The sequence below is a fragment of the Eulemur rufifrons genome, chromosome 1, assembly GCF_041146395.1.
Source record: "Eulemur rufifrons isolate Redbay chromosome 1, OSU_ERuf_1, whole genome shotgun sequence".
Taxonomy (NCBI): Eukaryota; Metazoa; Chordata; class Mammalia; order Primates; family Lemuridae; genus Eulemur; species Eulemur rufifrons.
The window spans coordinates 8,938,262-8,959,330 of NC_090983.1; the positions used below are offsets into that span (position 1 = coordinate 8,938,262).

The 21,069-nt window shown below is 35.2% G+C and overlaps 1 protein-coding gene across 27 annotated transcripts in view; it reads left to right on the top strand.

Annotated features, from left to right (window-relative positions):
- Positions 1-21,069, top strand: part of TRIP12 (thyroid hormone receptor interactor 12) — a 152,754-nt gene that overhangs the window by 74,242 nt on the left and 57,443 nt on the right. For 25 of the 27 annotated variants that reach the window (XM_069472832.1, XM_069472186.1, XM_069473068.1 and 22 more), the window contains 4 exons: positions 2,094-2,199; positions 5,159-5,295; positions 11,983-12,066; positions 13,220-13,315. In XM_069472832.1, coding sequence (XP_069328933.1) covers positions 2,094-2,199; positions 5,159-5,295; positions 11,983-12,066; positions 13,220-13,315 — 423 coding nt within the window. The remainder of the gene's footprint in view (positions 1-2,093; positions 2,200-5,158; positions 5,296-11,982; positions 12,067-13,219; positions 13,316-21,069) is intronic. The other 2 variants (XM_069474163.1, XM_069474230.1) reach the window with 2 other exon arrangements.

Sequence of the window (21,069 nt, forward strand, 5' to 3'; positions counted from 1 at the left end):
AATACAAGGGTACTTTGTTATAAGTGAAACATGGCTTCCCGCCCCCCCGGGGAGTGTTTTAATGTAATCTGCCCTTGGTTTTTTTTTTTCTTCTCTCTAAACTGTACGTTTTTTTAGTCTACTTTAACTTAGCCACACAATCCACATAGACAAGTGTAATTTAATATTTTCTGAAATACTTAAATTATTTCTTAATTTTTTAAATATTACAAAATGGTGATACTAATTAGCTATGACATATTAACGTATTAAGCTGGCTCCATTGATCTATCTTCATATCATTTCTGTCTCTCAGGTGACCAGGGTATATACCCAGGCAAAGATCGGGTAATATAGCATATCAGGCATATGATCATATCAAGTAATTCTGACAATATGCTATGTAGAAATAAACCTAAAAATGAAATTGTAATGTGAGCAAATGTTAAGTCAATCTTCTTTCCCTAATTGATGTTTTATTCTTTGAATCTTTTAAGTCAATTTCAGGTGTCCAGATAATTTCATAAAAATTTTTTTTGAAAAAAGTCCCTGAAGGTGTGGTTTAGATGTCTAAATGATAGTGCCTGTTGGAACATAAATTTTGTCTTTACAGCTTGTCTTTTGTTTTCAAAGATTCTTGAATAACTGGATTTTCACTTAGCAGCTTTCATTATGTATGCTATAAAGACCATCTCAAGTTGAATGAAGTTTTAAATTAAGAATCTAAATGATTAAGATGTCTTGAATCCTTTTTACCACTCCTCTCCCAGACTCTTTACTGGTGCTTTTAACAAAATCAAAGGAGTAAAGGATTTAACTTTCCCCTTTAAAGCAATGAAATAGTCAAAAATTAAAACTTCTTGGGAAAAAAAGCAAGTGACCAGGACCAATTAATTGTATAATTAATTATTCTCTGAAGAAGTTAAGATAGTGCTATAGTTCTCATGGAAATAAGATTGTTGACTTTGGAGACCTTTCACTATTGGAGGTCTTTGTTTAGATAGAGCTCATTGCTTAGGATGTCATCATATATGATAACATTGTCAGGGTTGGGAAAGGGAGGATGGATGCTCTCATGACTTTCTCATTTATAAAATAATAAACGTAATTCCTGGCCGGGCGTGGTGGCTCATGCCTGTAATCCTAGCACTCTGGGAGGCCGAGGTGGGCGGATTGTTTGAGCTCAGGAGTTCGAGACCAGCCTGAGCAAGAGCGAGACCCCATCTCTACTAAAAATAGAAAGAAATTATATGGACAGCTAAAAAGAATATATATATAGAAAAAATTAGCCGGGCATGGTGGTGCATGCCTGTAGTCCCAGCTACTCGGGAGGCTGAGACAGGAGGATCGCTTGAGCCCAGGAGTTTGAGGTTGCTGTGAGCTAGGCTGACGCCATGACACTCACTCTAGCCTGGGCAACAGAGTGAGACTCTGTCTCAAAAAAAAAAAAAAAAAAAAAAAAAACGTAATTCCTATATCTTCTGACAGTCTGTTAGCCCTGCCAAAGGCACTAGTTTGCTTCAAGAATAACATGTAAAGTGTGCTTGATTGATGTTCCCCCCTAATTACCTGGTATTCTATAAATTGGGCAGTCCAATAATCTTCAGTTCCAGTGTATGTTCCTTGCTGGTAAGTGGTATAACCCATTTTGTTCTCTCATAAGCTTATTGACAAACCTGATGCACTAACTGAAATGGGACAGTGTCAGAACAGTGTAATAAATTTAGTATATTTAATGAAATTTAGTAAATTTTTGAAGTATATAGAATATATGAAAAAATCTCTTGGCTTTAGTTAGTGGAGAAAGGTGTGGAGGAGAACACACACAAAATTTGAAAGAAGATGGTTTGGGAGAGGTGGGACTATCACGCATGGTATGGGATAGCTTGATCAAGGTTGGACCACAGTGAGGAGACTGGTCCTGAAATGGAGTGTCAAATGCCATTCGCTTTTCCATTACGAATAAGCTATGAAAGTAAACCTATCATATGGCTGGAGAGGCCATGAAAAGATTCTATGCTCTTTTGAATAAGATGATGACCTCAAAGAATTTTGTAATTTTTAATTCATAACTTCTCTTTATAAAATTTTACTTTAACATTTCCCACATATAGGTTTAAGAAAATCTACCAAGAAACGCAGTGAGTCCCCACCTGCTGAGCTCCCCAGTTTGAGGCGGAGCACACGCCAAAAGACCACGGGCTCCTGTGCTAGTACCAGGTAATTTGAGTATTTTCACTCTATAGTGAGTTCGTTTATCTTCTGTTGCTTAGATGTTTTCAATTTTTAATCCTTAACTCTTAGTGTTTTTTTTTTTAATTAGTGTAATAAAATAATTTTTTACTGGACTCATGAGTATTTATTGTAACATAAGTTGTATTATCTTTGTGAATTCTTCCCCAGCATTTATTTACATGTTTTTACTAAGTTTTAATCATGCTATTTTTTGATGCCATTTCTATCTTCTACTTTCTCCTCTGTTCCTACACTATTTTCACAGTTGTTGCCAGTAGTTTGTTGTTTTTGGAGTTCACTCTGCAAAATAAATCTCCAATGAGCATGTTTATACATATTTGGGTTGTTTTTAAAAATCAGTTAAATTTTCCAGTAGAGTGATTAATGACTCAAAAGAGAAGCCTGCTTTAATGGCTGTAATATTGCCTAATTAGTTTACAAAAGTGTTGGCACCAGTTATTTAGTTTAGTGGATGAGAGGGAAAATGTCCTTAATTTTTATTTTGTACTACACCTTTCCCTCAAAAAAAAAAAAAAAAAATAGGTATTGTGTGTGTTCTCTCATATTTCCAGTTCCTATTTTCTCCCAGTTGATGTGGATCTCATTTTCAAACATCAACTACTTTTGATGTGATATAGTCCATTATTTCATATACCTTTATTAACTGATTGAGAATCTTACTAAAGGTAAAAATCTTTTCCCTGCAATTTCCTGTTAGATTTTTAGGGTTGGTCAGTTGGTTAAATGCCCTTGTTCTGCTCTTTATTCAATAGCCAGATATGAGTTCTATCTCTTTTATATGTACAGTCATGCATAGCTTAATGAGGGGGACATGTTCTGACAAACATGACGTTAGGCAATTTGGCCATTATGTGGATATTATAGAGTGCACTTACACAAAATAGATGGTCTAGCCTACTACACAGCTAAACTAGGTGGTATAGCCTATTGCTTCTAGGCTACAAACCTATACAGTATGTTACTGTACTGAATACTGTAGGCAACTGTAACACAATGGCAAGTATTTGCGTATCTAAACATATGTAATCATAAAAAAGGTAGAGTAAGCTATAGTCTTATAGGACCACTGCTGTGTATGCCATGGCCCTTCATTGACAGAAATATCATTATGCGGTTCATGACTGTAGTTTGTTCTCTCTACTAAATGCATTAAAAATGTGTGATGGGGCAGTGATTTTAGTTTGCCTTTTCCCTACTGTAACTCATGTTAATAGAAAGGTTTTAGCACTTTTTTTGGTTGTCTAAGGTAATCTATTTTGATTTCTCTTGGTGGTGGTAGAATAGTAACATAAATAAACAATATGATTTCTTGCCTAGAAGTCAGAAGAAGTGTACATGTACCCTTGCTACTTTAAGTCCCTACTTCTCCACTTGTTTCTTGGGATTATTTTAAATATCTGGAATTAGCATACCTGTTTGCTTTTGAGGTTTCTTAGCAAAACTTTTATGAGAATCTCTGAAAAAATTTCTTAGTTTTCCAGAGTTTTTGTCCTATTTTGGGACAAATTTTGAGTCTTATTCACTAAAGGTTTATAGTCTGAGATATAAACTGAATTCACTGTGTTTGAAAATTAATTTTAAGCTACATGTGAAGTCAGGTAAATAAGCGTTAACAATTGTCTTCCTGGCCTTTGCCACCTTTTTTCCATCTACTCGTGACCACTTAATTAGTACATGTGAAGTTATTAATACATAGGGTATATGTGATCATGCTGTGCACAAGCCGTCCAACCACCTGCCTGAAATACTCTTTCACAGACTTTTTCTGAATTAGTTGAGATTCTGCTTAAAACTATGCCTTGCTAACCTACTGAGGCTGTCTTTAGACTAACATTCCTTTAGGGCACTAGTAACCCTGTGTATCCAATGTGATCAGCCCAGTGTGCTGGCACAAATTAGATGTTATATGAATGAATTTGAATCTCAGGAATTTGTAGCTTGGTAAAATGGGTTGGAATGAGCTTCTTCCTTGTGAAGGAAGGATTAGCTAAGCAAATCCCTGTTTGGGGAGGCTTTTTCACTAATGAAGAGAATAAACTCTCCTAGTGCTCTCAGAGAAGTCAGAGCCTTCGGTTACATGTCAATTATGCCTGCTCCTGTTTACTAGGTGACATCTCATGTCATTGCAGTGTGACTTTATTCTAAAACATGTCTTTCGTAGTAGGTTTCTGCATTTCCTAAGGAAATTTGGAGAGCTTCTGTTTAAATACTAACAAATTGTAATAATTTTGGGAGGTTTCTTTTGTTTCTATCCAGTTTGTGTACTGATTATCAAAATAGAAAAAGTCATTGTCTAAATTAATTTGCTCCACGAGAAATGTGATCATTCTTTTTTCCATATACATTATTCCTTGCCTCTGTCCTAAACAAGCATCTTCCCAAAGACCATCTGTATTTATTTATAACATTAAATTCATAATTTTTTATTTTAACGAATGTAGTTATTGTCCATATTAGCATAGTCATTTTTGGATGATTTAGGCAATCTGGAGCACAGGGGATGGGAATTTTTCCCCCTTCTTCTTTTCTTCCCCGCTCCTCCTCCCATTGTCAGTGTTAGTCTGCAAGCCTGTGTATATTGATCCACTATTTACCCTGGAAGTGGTCCTCTATTTTAAATGAATTGAATTTTCTCTGCAGGAGTCACTTTTCCATTTATTTGCAAGTGTTTAAAAATCATTTCTGTCTCTAAGGATGACAACATCTCCTAGTTACACAAAAGCTTGCATTGTAAATACAGTATAACTTGGAAGAATTTTAAATATACAAAGTCTTGGTTGTTACGCATAATGATTATCTGCAACAATTTTTATTTAAAAAGAAGAAACTGGCTTTGTGCTCCATGAATTTGAGCTTTGTGTTGTCTATACATTGCTCCTGGTTCACTGGTAATGCTGCCTATGATGACATTTTTCTGTTGTAGTCGTCGGGGCTCTGGCCTGGGCAAAAGAGGAGCAGCTGAAGCTCGTCGACAGGAGAAAATGGCAGACCCTGAAAGCAACCAGGAGACAGTAAATTCTTCAGCTGCACGGACAGATGAAACTCCTCAAGGAGCTGCAGGTAGATTGACACTTAGCCCTAAAATACATTTCTATCTTTTACAGATTTATTTAGAGAGAAGGGAGGGGACAAAAATAAACTAAATATTATTGTCAAATAAACTTTTGTTCTGTTTTGTTTTACTTTACAGATTTGGCATTTTGATTAGCTGGGTTTATCATTGCTGTTTTTAAATCGTCCAATCCAATTTGTACTAATTATATTCAGAAGACTTTTAGTAGGGAGTAAACTCCTTTCTGTTTAAGATTTTTATATATTGACTAGTACTTATATATGCCCATTGATTATTTGAAAGAATTTAAATTCATAATAAAAATGTAAGAATGTGGTTTAAATTGCCTCACACATACATAAATTTTAATTTAGAATTTTGCAACCCCTAAAATAATAATTTAGTTTGAAACTATGCAACTATAAGAATAGTGTTTATATTTTCATGGATTTATTTTTATTCTTCTTAATGTATTGGAGTAGAAAAAATTAAGGCTTTTTCCTCCCTTGAGCTTTAAATATGTATCCATTACCAATGCCAAAGCAAGGCTAATCCTTCAACTGTTAATTGTGGCTAATGAGTTTTTAAATGTGGTCTGCCATTGATATTTCTCACTGACATACTACCAACAGATACAGAAATGTTCCAGTTCATCATTACTTGCTTGTGGGTATGAGTCTCTTAAATCAAAACAATAACACAGGTGTAGATGTAAACATGTACTTACTTTTGAACAAAGTATTTCATGTACTGTTGTTTAATATTAGAATGCGTGTTAGTTTTCTTTAATGCCTGTGAGTTTTCTTTAATGCCTGTGATCATAGGTCACGGTTTGTTAGGAAGGTTTGGCTTACCCATTAGTGTTGTCTTCTCATCCTGTTCAGCTTCTCATTTTTTACCACTATTCTTTCTCAGTTTTGTATGATCAATTACATGGTCGAGTTACAGCATCTCTTCTGGTGGGAGAGGAGTTTTTTTCCCATATCTTTTTCCTAGAATTGTTCACTGAAGGGTTAAATGATAGATATTTGAAAAGTCCATTTTACACGCAGCTCATTGCAACTGTTCATGACACAGCCTATCCTTCCCACTCTTTGAATGTTTATGTCAAACCTGAGTATGGAAGTGGGGCAATTCCCAAATGGATGACTGAAACGGAGCTGCTGAATGTGTTAAAGTTAGACTCATTACAAATTGTTAGCTATTATAATTACTGTAGAGTGTGTGCTCTGCTGTAGACACAGTATTAAGTGCTTTACATATATTCTCATTTAATATTTTAAAAACCTGCTGAGGTGTAAGTGCTGTTATAGCCGTTTTATAAATGATGAAAAACTGTGACCTATATTGGTTATGCTTGCCTGGGGTTACAAGCTGGGATGTGTGACTTCTGAAATCCAGGTCATAGAAATCAAGTGTACATTTCTAACAGCTGTGTCATTCTGTTTCCCTGTGGTTACAAGAGTTTGTTTAATTCATATATAATTGAAGGCCAGGATGAGGGGGTGGGGTACAAAGTTTTGTTCCTTGATCCATTTACCTAAGAAGATAAAAGTGTGCAGGGATTAGGCTTAGTGTTCTTAAATGCTTCATGCGTTTCATTGTCATTTATGGTTTTTTTCATTTTTGAATTGGCAGATGAGTTGTTAAATTGTCAGTCATATTTGAAATCACTGTGTGATAGGTGTTTTCCAAGTTTGTCCCTTGTAACTGGTGATAAAAGGTATAAGTTCACTGGTATTAGAGGAGCACTGGCTTTATTACATTTTAGAGAATAGATCTCTTGTGGATTATAGAAGTTCCTCTGGTGCCTTACAAAAGAAGGGAATTAGCAGCTTTACATTAAGTTCTTTAGTATAATGTACGTTAGTTTCTCTATGTCTAAAAGTGGGAACTTAAAAATACAAACCTCCAGGCTGGGCGTGGTGGCTCACACCTGTAATCCTAGCTCTCTGGGAGGCTGAGGCAGGCAGATCGTTTGAGCTCAGGAGTTCGAGACCAGCCTGAGCAAGAGCCGGACCCCATATCTACTAAAAAAATAGAAAGAAATTAGCTGCACAACCAAATATATATATATATATATAAAATTAGCCGGGCATGGTGGCGCATGCCTGTAGTCCCAGCTACTTGGGAGGCTGAGGCAGGAGGATTGCTTGAGCCCAGGAGTTCGAGGTTGCTGTGAGCTAGGCTGACGCCACAGCACTCACTCTAGCCTGGGCAACAAAGCGCCACTCTGTCTCAAAAAAAAAAAAAAAAATGCACACCTCCAGATTCGTGTGGAGTATAGGTTCGTGGACAGAGAGCACTTTTTAGCAAGTATCCATTCTCAGAAAGTGCTTCTACAGCTTCTACCTTTCATTATGTTGAATTGATCCCTTCATTGTTTATTTACTTTTTCAGTAATTTATTATTTAATTTATTTTTAAAGACCTATTTCAGTGTAATCATTGAAATAAATTTATTTTTTCATATGTAGATATTAAAGCTTTGGTCCATCTTGAGGCAGACTTGCTTTATCACCCTGACTTTGTCAGCGTTGTTGACACTTAGAAAAGTTTCTTGATGATGATGTCCCTGCTGGATTACTCTATAGTATAATATAATATGGAGCCTTAAATTCTCCTTAAGCCCAACCACTTAGCTCTTCATATGAGAAATGCTAGCCTTTGAAGTTGAAAGTTGTGTTTGTTTAATTGTCCCAAGAGTCAGACTTCTATGCGTTTTTAGTTTTGGACTTAATCGGAGCTGTGCAGCCCTTTGTGATGTTGATGAACTCCTATACATATCAGAGATACTAAAACAAGGAATCAAGTGGTCCTCCTTATACTTGCAAAACAATAAAATGGTGAGGAAAAATAGGCTATGTTCTGGCCACCTACATTTTCATTGAGAAAATTTGTAATTTCACAATAAATGATCAGGATTAGGTGGTAAAAGGAAAGTAACTCAGTCTTGTAAACTTTTGTTTAATTCCACTGCAAATTATACTACTACCATATTACCTGATTCTGGGGCTCATATTAATGTATAATTACTTACTAACAGCCATTCTTCTGGCCTTACTACAAAGTTTTTGTGACACTCCAAAAAAATAAATAATAATCATCTTCATATTGTTTCCTGTACTTACGCATCTAGTAAACTGTTAGCATTTCCTGGCAAGTAAAATCTAACTCTGAGCTTTCTAATATTTTTCTCTTTTAACAAGCTTTTCTCTGGAGCTTTCTAATATTTTATCTTTGCTTTCTGGGTAAGAGGTTACATCAGTTAAAGTACAAAAACTTGGTACTCCATAATAAAATTTTTGTGTTCTGATTTAAACAACATTTTCTCCATTATTTTCACTTAAGTGTATATTGTAAGCTGTATTACATGGCATTATGAAGATATACTAAAACTAAACAGGGAAAAATCTGATTGAAAAAAAAGAAAGATTGACACTGCTGAAAATCTTGCATTGAATTTTGTCTCTTGATATTTAATAGTCATGTTTTTGTATTTGATTCTGGGGACAAATCTGGTACATGTCCCCAAGGAGCTTTGAAGACTTGACTGAAGAACTTTGCAGTTGACTACCATTGATTTTTATTACATTTTCTTATCTGCATGGCTTTATAAAACAGCTTCCTCTCCACTCTTAAATTAGCCTAAAGACTAGGCCAGTTTGGGTCATCTAATTTTGGGAAAATACTTAAAAGGAATACAGTGGACAAATGCTTAACACTTGCCATCAAAGGGTTGGCAAAAGCATCCTTTTATTTACAGCTTGTAAAGTGATTTCTGTCAAAACCAGCATCCCACTCCCATTAAAAATTAGACAGTATCTGTCCCTTCTTGTAATGGTTCTGTGGTTCCCTAAAGATCAGGACTCCACTGTAATAGAACCTTGGCAGCTCTTTTAATTGTGTGCTTTTACTAGTTTTATGTCTTGCTTAATTAATACCTTTGTGGCAGTGCAATTTGAGATATTCATTACAAAAGTTATTAGAATAATATGCTTAAGAAGTAATATAGAAACCTTTAATGGTTTTAGATCTGTAGAACATTTTAAAGTAAAATCATATAGATCCTCTGATAAATAAACTCAAAAAACCAGCATTACCTTAACAAATGAGGTTTTGGTGTTTGTTAATGTGTGTGCTCCAGAGTGTGCTTTTAAAAAAAAAAAAACCAATTATTGGCTGGGCTCAGTGGCTGACGCCTATAATCCTAGCACTCTAGGAGGCCGAAGTGGGAGGCTCTCTTGAGGTCAGGAGTTCTAGACCAGCCTGAGGAAGAGCGAGACCTCGTCTCTACTAAAAAAAAAAAAAAATAGAAAAATAATTAGCCAGGCAACTAAAAATACAAAAAATTAGCTGGACTTGATGGCATGCACCTGTAGTCCCAGCTACTTGAGAGTCAGAAGCAGGAGGATCAGTTGAGCCCAGGAGTTTGAGGTTGCTGTGAGCTAGTCTGACACCACGACATTCTAGTCCAGGCAGAAGAGCAAGACTCTGTCTCAAAAAAAAGAAAGAACGAATGAACAAACAAAACCAGTTATTTTATTTGTTAAAATTTTGTATTTGCTTTCCACATAGATGGAATTTTAAGAGCCATGTTAACAAACCCAGTCATAATTATACCTAGCAACAGTATTTGTTAACAGAGTTTCTGCATAATGGGAAGAAACAACTCAAATAAAAAATTACTGTTGAAGAATATGTTTGAGTTGTATGGTTCTTAAGGATATACTCCGTGAAGTCAGACTGCTTGGGTTCAAATCTCTGATCCATTATTAGCTATCTGACTTTGGGCAAGTATGGTCAAAGTCACAAAGCTTCTGTTTCCTCAGGTGCATGATGAAGCTCATAATACCTATTCATACAGTTATAAGGAAACATATAGACAATGTCTGCATATTGTAAACATTTAATAAATGCTACCTATAAATAGCATTATAAAGTACAGCTATTGTTTCATTTCATTTTTCTTCACCAGAAGAGCAGATTTGGCTAAACCTTGATACCCTTTAACATTAACATTTCTGGTTAATCTGTAGCTATAAACCTTGGAGATGGTAGTTGCGAACATTTTTTGTAAAAGGCCAGAGAGTAAATGTCTTGTGCTTTATATGGTTTCTGTTTTTAAGTACTCAATTCTGTGGTTGTGGCATTGAAGCAGCCACAGACAATATGTAAATGAATGAGTACAGCTGTGCTCTGATAAAATTTTATTTACAAAACCATGTGGTGGACTGGATTTGTCCTTTGGGCCATAGTTTACTGACCCTGTTCCAAACCATAAATTTTTCTAAGAGAAATTTTCCAAAAATCCCAATGAAGTCATAGAAAATAGTATGTGATGAAAGGTATTACGAAAATACTGAGTTCATGGCTTGTGTATTGGCATCTCTTTCTTCAGAGAAGCTCTTTAAATTTACATGTTATTCACATGCCTCTTCAAACAGTAATGACAAAAGTATTCTTCCTGGCTTTCATTCTGCCATTATCTGTGGCGTACACAGAGGTTAAGGTATTGTGGATGATGTGGTCATATGTAGATCTATCATCTGTGTGAGGGGGAAAAAATCCTTTAGAGCTTAGTAGACACTTAGAGGCGAAGTAAAGTGCTAGTCTTGCAGGGGAATATATTTTCACTTCCTGGTCAGATTCATAATAGAATCTACCTCTATTAGCTTAGACTGTTTTTTGGTCGGGGTAGCATTTTTGGGTAGTATAGTAGTGTCCTGAGTCTTGACTCTTTATTCTACACTAGTTTTTACATTTTATTACCCTTTCTTACTTCAGAGCAATGTTTTGCAGTCATCTGTTAGTTATAACATCTTTTCACACTCTTGGAATTAGAGAAACCAGATAATGATTGTATCAAGTCCAAAGTCCAGGAGTAAAGCAGACTTAGAAGGCACACCTCTACGTAGAACATTTCCCCCAATTGTCAATTTAGCTTTTAATTATTTTTGTGACTAATTGGCCATCTATTATATTAATATATCACAGTGGTTTTAGCAGTATTGTCTTCATTGACCTTCAGTAGAGGAGTTCAGGACAAGACTTTGTTTTTTTTTTTTTTTTTTTTTGAGACAGAGTCTCACTCTGTTGCCCAGGCTAGAGTGAGTGCCGTGGCGTCAGCCTAGCTCACAGCAACCTCAGACTCCCGAGCTCAAGCGATCCTCCTGTCTCAGCCTCCCGAGTAGCTGGGACTACAGGCATGCGCCACCATGCCCGGCTAATTTTTTCTATATATATTTTTAGCTGTCCATATAATTTCTTTCTATTTTTAGTAGAGGTGGGGTCTCGCTCTTGCTCAGGCTGGTCTCGAACTCCTGAGCTCAAACGATCCGCCCCCCTCGGCCTCCCAGAGTGCTAGGATTACAGGCATGAGCCACTGCGCCCGGCCAGGACAAGACTTTGAGAGCACTTTCAGAGGGTTAAGAAATTTGTCAAAAGCCATGTATGAATGAAATGCAAAGGTTGTATTTTTATGCTTAATACTAAAATAGTTGAGCTACACTGTTGTTTCTAAAAGCTACAGGATGAAGTCTGGAATAGCTAATTATGCAGTAGGAAGATAGGTTTAATTGCCTTTGTTTATTGTCCACAACGCTTTGATTTTTCTTTCTTAAGATAAGCCAGACACAATGAGTTTAAGTACTCCTCTCCTAACCCTTACCTTCTATTCCCCACCCCCACCCCCAGCCTCTAGTTCTGTTGCAGGGGCTGTTGGCATGACCACCTCTGGGGAGAGTGAATCAGATGATTCCGAGATGGGACGATTACAAGGTAAAGACAGTTATTGAGCCTGTGAGAAATGAGAAATAATTACCATGGGCTTCCTGTTCCTGCATTCTTTATGGAGATTCAGATAAATTCATTTGAGCATAATCTAACAGTTGCCTGTACCTTGAGAAAAGCTTCTTTTTCTTAGTGGTGATTTGATGATTTAGGATTAGAAGATGAATTATCTTCCTCTTCATTTTTTATTGTTTAACTAGACAGAGACTTACATAGCTTTGTTCTAAAAATTTTCTTTATTTTGGTTAGATGTGTAGCCGATTTTAGTAATAAATTAAGAAACATCTTGAAAAGGGGATAGCTTAATATATTGTTTTCCAGTGCCTGATACCATTATGAATGCATCTAGTAAGGTGTTTTTTAGCCATGTTCTTTTGTCTTTTTGATCACTTCTTTTAAAATGAATGTATAGTGTATACATAAAGTCCAGATTTTTCAATGTTGTAAATGCTTTTTATAAAAAGTAGCCTTATATTAATATTATGCATACACTCTTTACAAATGGATGGGCATATATTTTTATCTCAGATGATTGATTTATAATAGATCCCCAGTGTGAGGCTTATGAGTAATATTTATAAGTCAGTTTCAGATTGTTTTTTAGTTCCTGAGGGAACTTAGCACTGTCTCTTTTGCCTGGGACTCTTATGAACACACAGTTTTTCTCACTTTTTGGAACTGATAAAAATACTGTTAATGATAAAAACAATGTTACTAACCCGATAAAAATATACTGTTTTCATAATGTTTTTAGAGGGTCTCATGACCAATATCTAATTGGAAAATAATGTCAGAGGGAAAACAGGACAAAGGTACTTAACATATAATTTCTTCAAAGTATATATATTTACCTTGAGCTTTTCTTGGACTAGTTACATAGTTCCTTCTGGCACTGATTTTATTATTTCTCCATAAAACCATACTTGGAGCTAAGCTAGCACTTGTATGTTTTAATTCATATTAATTACATTAATGTATTAGGGTGGTCTTGAAAATTTAATGTAGCTTCTCAAAGTTCAGAATGGAAAGTAAGATTGGCTAAGTCAATTAATTGAGATGAATCAGTTACTTGAAATTATTAGATAGGATCAGTTGCATTAAATCAACTCAACTCTTCCCCCTGCCCTTCTTTTCTCTTTAGCTCTGTTAGAGGCCAGGGGTCTTCCTCCTCACCTGTTTGGTCCTCTTGGTCCTCGGATGTCACAACTTTTCCATAGAACAATTGGAAGCGGAGCTAGTAAGTGAATACTTCAAAATATTTCCTTCTTTAAAACCCTTCGATAATTAGTTAACTGCCAGTTTTTCTGTTTACCTATTGATGTACCTATTAGGAAGTTTTTACGAACTTTAGCTTACTTTTAAAAATAGGGCTTTGTATACTTTCATGCCTTAAATACAGCAACTGTGAGATTTTCTTTGCTTTTATTTTTGATTACTGAATTGGAATCATTAGAAAACCATCCAGATTTTATAGCAAGATTGACTTTTTGTTGTGTTTGAAGTATGGAAGAGTAAAGAATCTCAGATGATTACATTGATAATTATAGCATCTGATTGCAAGTTTTGCATAGATTTGAATCTTGAGCCTTTTGACTCATAAGACAGTAAATTTTAATGTGAGGTTGAGAGGAAAAATTTTCTAAGCAGAATTACCAGTCACTAGACTCATTGTCAAATTAATTATCACAACCCAAGAGATTTTACCACACATGTTCGACACAATAGTGAGTGACTCTTGAAGTCTCAATTTGTAACTAAGCATAACTTTCATATAATTACAAATTGAGTTAAATTCTTTTTTTTTTTTTTGAGACAGAGTCTTGCTCTGTTGCCCTGGGCTACAGTACCAAGCAACCTCAAACTCCTGGGCTCAAGCTGGCCTCCTGCTTCAGCCTCCTGTGTAGCTGGGACTACAGGCGTATGTCACCATGCCTGGATAATTTTTTCTATTTTTAGTAGAGACGGGGGTCTCCCGCTCTTGCTCAGGCTGGTTTCGAACTCCTGAGCTCAAGCAATCCTCCTGCCTTCGCCTCCCGGAGTGCTGAGATTACAGGCATGAGCCACTGCACCTGGTTCAGTTAAATTCTTTGTGTCATAGAATATTATCTTCCTTATACAAAATTTACATTTAAACATTTTTTTATAATTTCATGTTTCCATAGAATCAGTAGGTTATTTGTAGATTTCAGTCTTAATTTCAAAATTTATAAAGTGTTATTAAAGCCTATTGGCTCTGACCTTACTAATGTGTGCTTATTTAATTTACCATCAAATGTTTCAAGTGTTTTTTTTAAAGTAACGCAACATGTGTATGGGTGCTCACATATGTACTTGAGGTTTTTTTCTCATTTCTAGCCTTAGTGATTGACAAGGAAATTCAAGAAGCAGCTGGAAGTTTTGTTTTTGTTATGCTTTTGCTGCCCTGACTCCTCTCGTATAACATACCCTGCCTGCCAAAACATTCTCATGAACTCTTGAATGTAGATATTTATTTAGTGTCATTTCTAGGTGCTGATATTGTACTAACTCATAAGCAAGATAAGCAGAGTTATTTCTCACACGAAGCTTCCATGCTAGAGAGGGACGCTGGTAACAAACAAGACAATTATTATATAAAATTGCAGGTGTTGTCAGTGCAATGAAGGAAAATAAAGCAGAGTAAGGATGTAGGTTGGTTGGTGGAGTGATGTAGATAAGCTGGTTAGAAACCTCTGAGATATGGTGATTTTGCAGAGACCTGAGTGAAGTGAGGAAGCTAGCCATGGACAGGCCTGAGGAAAAGAGCATGTGAAGAACCATCAGAGGTGGAAATGAACTTGGCAAATTTAAGAAACAGACAGCAAGAAAGGCCTGTGGAAAAACTGAAGGGAAAGTTATAGAACATGGAATCAATTGTAGGCTTTTGCCAAATTATGGAGGACCTTGGCAGGCTAGAAAGTGTGGGTTTTAGTCTAAGGGTAAACAAGAACCATTTTAGAATTTAGAGAGAAGAGGAATGACTTAATCTTCATTATGGAAAAGATCAAACACAGGCAAAAGTTGAGACTTTAGTAGTCTAATAACCCCCATGAACCCATCATTAGTTATCAGTTCCCACAGCAACTGTTGCTTCATTTATATCCTCAACCATTCTTCCCACTCCCAGGATTATTTTTAAGCCAATCCTAGGCATCATTTCATCTCTGTACATTTGAATTTATAGCTATAAAAATAAATGTCCATACTTTAAAATTCTAAGATAATATCGTGGTTATCTTAAGAGTCAGTATTTACTATTGTAAAATATCTGTTCAAAGTTCAAATGCTCCTGTCCTTTTTGTAAATCCATTTTTAAAATTTGTTTCTTTGAATTGGGATCAAAATGATCTATATATTGCAGTCAATTAATATGTTTCTTAAGTGTTTTTTTTTTTTTTTTTTTTTTAGAAATTTGATTTTATTTATTTTACCATTTCATATATTTCTGGAAAGATGACTTGGAAGAAAAGTTAGTGCAGGGATACCTAAGAGTATTGACATTAAAACATCTCAACTCCATATTTAGGGTTGACATTTTCACATTAAATTAATATAAACCATAGAATAGAACCAGAGTAGGAAAAAAGCTACACCTCTTCATGCCCAAAACCCAGCTTTACCAGTGCCTACTTTGTATTCAATCTTTATCTTTTCTCTCACCCACATCCTTCCTCCCATATTAGTTTAAAATGAATCCAACACATTATATATAGTCATATTCTACATAACGACATTTTGTTCATTGACAGACCACATATACAATGTTAGTCCCATAAGATTATAGTGGAGCTGAAAAATTCCTGGCAGTAATGATATATACAGTACAAAGTACTTGATAATAAATGTGTTACTGGTCTATAGGTTTACTATGCTTTTATGGTTTAAAGTGTACTCCCTCTCCTTATTGGGGGGGAAAGTTAACTGTAAAACAGCCATAAGCAGGTCCTTCAGGAGATATTCTAGGAGAAGGCATTGTTGTCATGGGAGATGTTAGCTGCATGCTTGTAAGTACCCCTTCCAGTGGCACAAGATGTGAATATGGAAGACAGTAATATTGATGATCCTGACGATCCTGACCCTGTGTTAGGCCTAGGTTAATGTGTGCATTTGTGTCTTAGTTTTTTACAAAGCAGTTTAATAAGTAAAAGAGTAAGGATTTAACAAATGAAAATATTTTTGTACTGCTGTATAATGACTTTGTTTCAAGCTAAGTATTATTACAAAACAGTCAAAAAGTTAAAAAGTTTGTAAAGTAAAATTGTTAAAGTAAGCTGATTTTAATTTATTACTGGAGAAAAAAAATTTTTATATAAATTTAGTGTACCTAAATATACAGTATCTGTAAGTCTACAGTAGCGTACGGTAATGGCCTAGGCCTTCACATTCACTTACCACTGATTCACTCCAAGCAACTGATCCTCTAAACACCATTCTTGGTAAGTGCCCTACACAGGCATATCCTTTTTCTTTTTCCATCTTTTATACTGTCTTTTTTACTGTACTTTTTCTATGTTTAGATACTTAGCATTGCATTAAAATAGCCTATTCAGTACAGTAACATGCTGTACAGATTTGTAGGCTATGGCTCTACCATCTAGCCTAGCTATATAATAGGCTATACTATCTACATTTGTCTAAGTACATGCTATGACATTGACACAACAGCAAAATCTCTTAACATTGCATTACTCATAGTGTATTCTGTCATTCAGCAATGTATGACTGTAATTTTATCTATAAACATTTCATCAGGTAGCTCAAGATAATGCCCCTTTAAACACACACAGATTACTATTATCACACTTAAAAAATAAACCAGCAATTCCTTAATAATAGCTATCCAGTGTCAAATTTCTGTTGTCTTAGATGTCATAAGTGTATTTCTTATAAGCTGGTAGTTATATCTAGAGGCTCTTTCAGATTTGAGTTTGATTCTTTTCATTCCTTCATGAAGAAAGACTATTCAGAAGCAGTAGTGTGTTCTTATATTAGGCAGTACATAATATCTGATTGTCTCTTAACAAGCTGTTGAAACTCAATGCCTTCCTTGGTAGCAGGTATTATTAATACAAAATGGTAGTACTTTAGGTCTAATACTCACTCTTACAAGAAGTAAAAAGTAATTTAGTAGAAATATATAAAGAATATCTTTCCCTTATCTTCTACTTTGTTACCCTGGAGAATAGTTAATATAGGAAAAATTATTTTTCCTCTTTATTTAACAGTTTTCAAAAAAATGATGTTTATAGCTTCCAAAGATGCCAGTGTTTTGTTTTGTTTTTTTTGTTTGTTTTTAAATATTACAAGCAGTGGGTTCAGACATGTGTTTTAGACATTTCATTGATTTTTATTTATGTTTAAATTGTCCCACAATTGGATAATGGGATCTTTTTGAGGTTGGCTTCTTTATTTTTGATGTGATCTTAGTAGTTATTGATAGCCTACTTGCTTTCTGATATGAAAACATGTGCCAGACTCAGTTTACTTACTTTTTTCCTTCCATACCTGAAATTGTACATTTGTCCAGAGAGCCTGTTTCTTTTATATGATGTGGTATTTAGACACCCACAGTCTGGGCACATTCATTGCTACTGGGTCAGTCATTATTATAAGGCTGTTTTAATGGACTAACTTAGGAAATAATTGTCTTTCATCCTATTTTTTAAAGTTGATACTGATATTAATTCATATTTACAGTTTCTGGGTTTTTATTTAACTTCATTGATATTATTAATATGTTTTTTTCTCCTATGCCAAAAATCTTAGTTGGCAACAGCAATAACTTAGTGATTCATTTGCTTTATCCCACAGTGTAGTATTCCAAGTTATCGAAAATGTTATTGAGAAAGTTAAAAATTTGACATATTTTTTGGTTCTTGGAATATTTCTAACTTTGTGACCAAATTTTTGTGTTTTAAAGTCTTTTGAAATAATTCTTCTCTCCATGCTACCAAGTTGGTTTGATTTATTTGTTTCATTTTGCATTTTACTTTTGGGGATTGCTTTTTGAAATTGAATTTTGTTTTTATAATTATATGATATTTACATGGTTCTAAATGTCAAATCTACAAACAAGGTGTACTCAGAAAAGCCTAAACCTTCTTTTGCTTTCTCTTTTCAATTTCCTCCTCTCACATAAATAACCTTTTAAAATTTTATGACTTGTCCTCCTGTTTACTTACTTAAAAAACAAAAACAAATTCATACTATGAACTGCCTTTCTTAGATAAGAGTAGCAAACTTTATACATTTAGCTTTGCTTTTAACACTGTATTTTGGTGTTCACTCTTTATAGCTATTACATATATATAAATGCTACTGCTTTTTATAAAGCTACCATACTACTGTATTGTGTGGTTATACATAGTTTATTTAGCCAGTTCCGTATTGTTGGACATTTGGGTTATTTTCACTATTTTGTTATTGCTAAGTGCTACAGCGAAATACAGCTTTCATATTATTTCCTACATTATCTTCAGGATAGATTTCTAGAAGTAGGTTTGGTGTATAAAAAGTTGTAAATGCATACAATATTTTGGTAGATGTTGTAAATTTCCCTCTTTTTGGGGTTGTAACATTTTGCATTTCTACCAGTCATATGTAACAACAGAATAGTGTTGTTTTTTTAACAAAACTGACAGATAAGAATTGGAAACTTGTAGTTTTGGATTAATCAAGCATTCTTTATAATTAATTGTTTCTCTTCTATTAACTTTTCAACTGTATGTCTTCTGTACTTCATATGTTTCTTTTGGTGGTAGCTGTAGAGATGATAATGCACATTGTTGGTTTATGATAGCCTGCCTTGATTTAATACTTAATAATTTCAGAAAGTGCAAGAACCTTAAAACAGTTTATTAACTCTTTTTACCTTCTGCCATCCTCTATGTTGCTGGTGGGTTTTTTTGGTTTTTTGTTGTTGTTGTTGCTGTTGTTGTTTTGGGGGTTTTTTTGTTTGTTTTTTTGAGATACATTCTCAATCTGTTGCCTAGGCTAGAGAGTACAGTGGTATCATCATCGTAGCTCACTACAGCCTCAAACTCCTCCCGAGTATCTGGGACTACAGGTGCATATCAGCTAATTTTTTCTGTTTTTTGTAGAGATGGGGTCTCACTATGTTGCTGAGACTGGTCTCAAACTCCTGGGCTCAAGAGATCCTCCTGCCTTGGCCTCCCAAAGTACTAGGATTGTAGGTGTGAGCCACTGCGCCTGGCCTATACTCTTGTTTTAATTTGTTTTACTTACACTTGTATTATAAACTCAATAAGACATTATTCTTGTTTTAGAACTTCTGTTTGCCCACCTATCTACCCTTTCACTACTCTTAATTTCTTCTTGCAGTTTCTTTCTTCTGTGAAGGATTGTTTCCCTTTAGGCCGAAGAACTTTTTTTCCATGCAATACAGGATTAACAGTAATGATGTCTCTCTGCTTCTGTTTGAGAAATTCTTGATTTGCCTCTTTTTTTTTTTTCAATTTCAAAAAATTTACAGGGTGCAAGTATTTTTTGTTACATGGATGAATTGTTTCATGCTGGTCAGGGCTTTCAGAGTACCCTTCACCAGAGTAGTGTACATTGTACCCAAAAGGTAGATTTTTATCCCTTTCCCCTTCTTAGTTTTCAGTGTCCATTACACCACTTAATGGCCATATACGTTCCTCATTTAGCTCTCACTTACAAGTGAGAGTATGTGGTTATTTGTTTATTCCTTACTGAGATAGTTCATTTAGGGTAGTGGTCTCCGGTTTATTCTATCTAAGCTGCTGCAAAAGACATTGTTTTGTTTCTTTTTATGGCCAATTGGTATACCATGGTATATATATGCCACATTTTCTTTATGCACTCATCAGTTATTGGGCACTTAGTTTGGTTCCATATCTTTGCAATTGTGAATTGTGCTGCGATAAACATTTGGATCCAGGTGTATTTTGTATAAAATGACTTCTTTTCCTTTAGGTATATACCTAGTAGTGGGATTGCTGGATTGAATGTAGGTCTACCTTTAGTTCTTTGAGGACTTTCCATACTGCTTTCTGGAGGGGTTGTACTAGTTTACATTCCCATGAAAAGTGTATAAACGTTCCTTTTTCACCACATCCACACCAACATCTTGCCTTTATTTTATTTGTTTATTTTTTTTGAGACAGAGTCTCGCTCTGTTGTCTGGGCTAGAGTGCCGTGGTGTCAAGCTCACAGCAACCTCAAACTCCTGGGCTTAAGCAATCCTTCTGCCTCAGCCTCCTGAGTAGCTGGGACTGTAGGCGTGCGCCACCATGCCTGGCTAATTTTTTTCTATATATATAATTTTAGCTGTCCAGATCATTTCTTTCTATTTTTAGTGGAGACAGAGTCTTGCTCTTGCTGAGGCTGGTCTTGAACTCCTGACCTCGAGCGATCCTCCCACTTCGGCCTCCCAGAGTGCTAGGATTACAGGTGTGAGCCACTGCGCCGGGCCAAAAGTTTACTATTGCCCTTTCAAGGCAATTTCTTTTTTACTCTGGCTTTAAAAAAGAAATGCTTTATTAATAAACATTTTAAAAAATAATTTGACTGTATTGGGCTGAGATGATGTTTTCCTTGACACATAATTGCTTGGGCTTCACTGGACTTCGAATATGTGAATTGATATCTTTCCTGATTTTTGGGAAATTTTTGGCCATTATTTTATAAAGTATTGTTCTTATTATCTTTTCAAATACTCTCTCTTTGGGGAGTATCAAGATTGTACATGTTCAAAATTTGGTCTGCATCCAGCATGTCTTTCTGGCTCTGTTTTATTTTTGGTTTTGTTTTCAGAATTTTTTTCTCATTCTGCAGTTTGAAAACTTCCTATTGACCAGTTTTTGAATTTACTGGTTCTTTTTGCTGCTGTCTTCTTCAATCTTTTATTAAAATCATCAACGAGTTCTTAATTTCAGATATGTTTTTCAGTTCTGGATAGTTCTTTCTTTTTTTTTTTTTTTGTAGATGCCA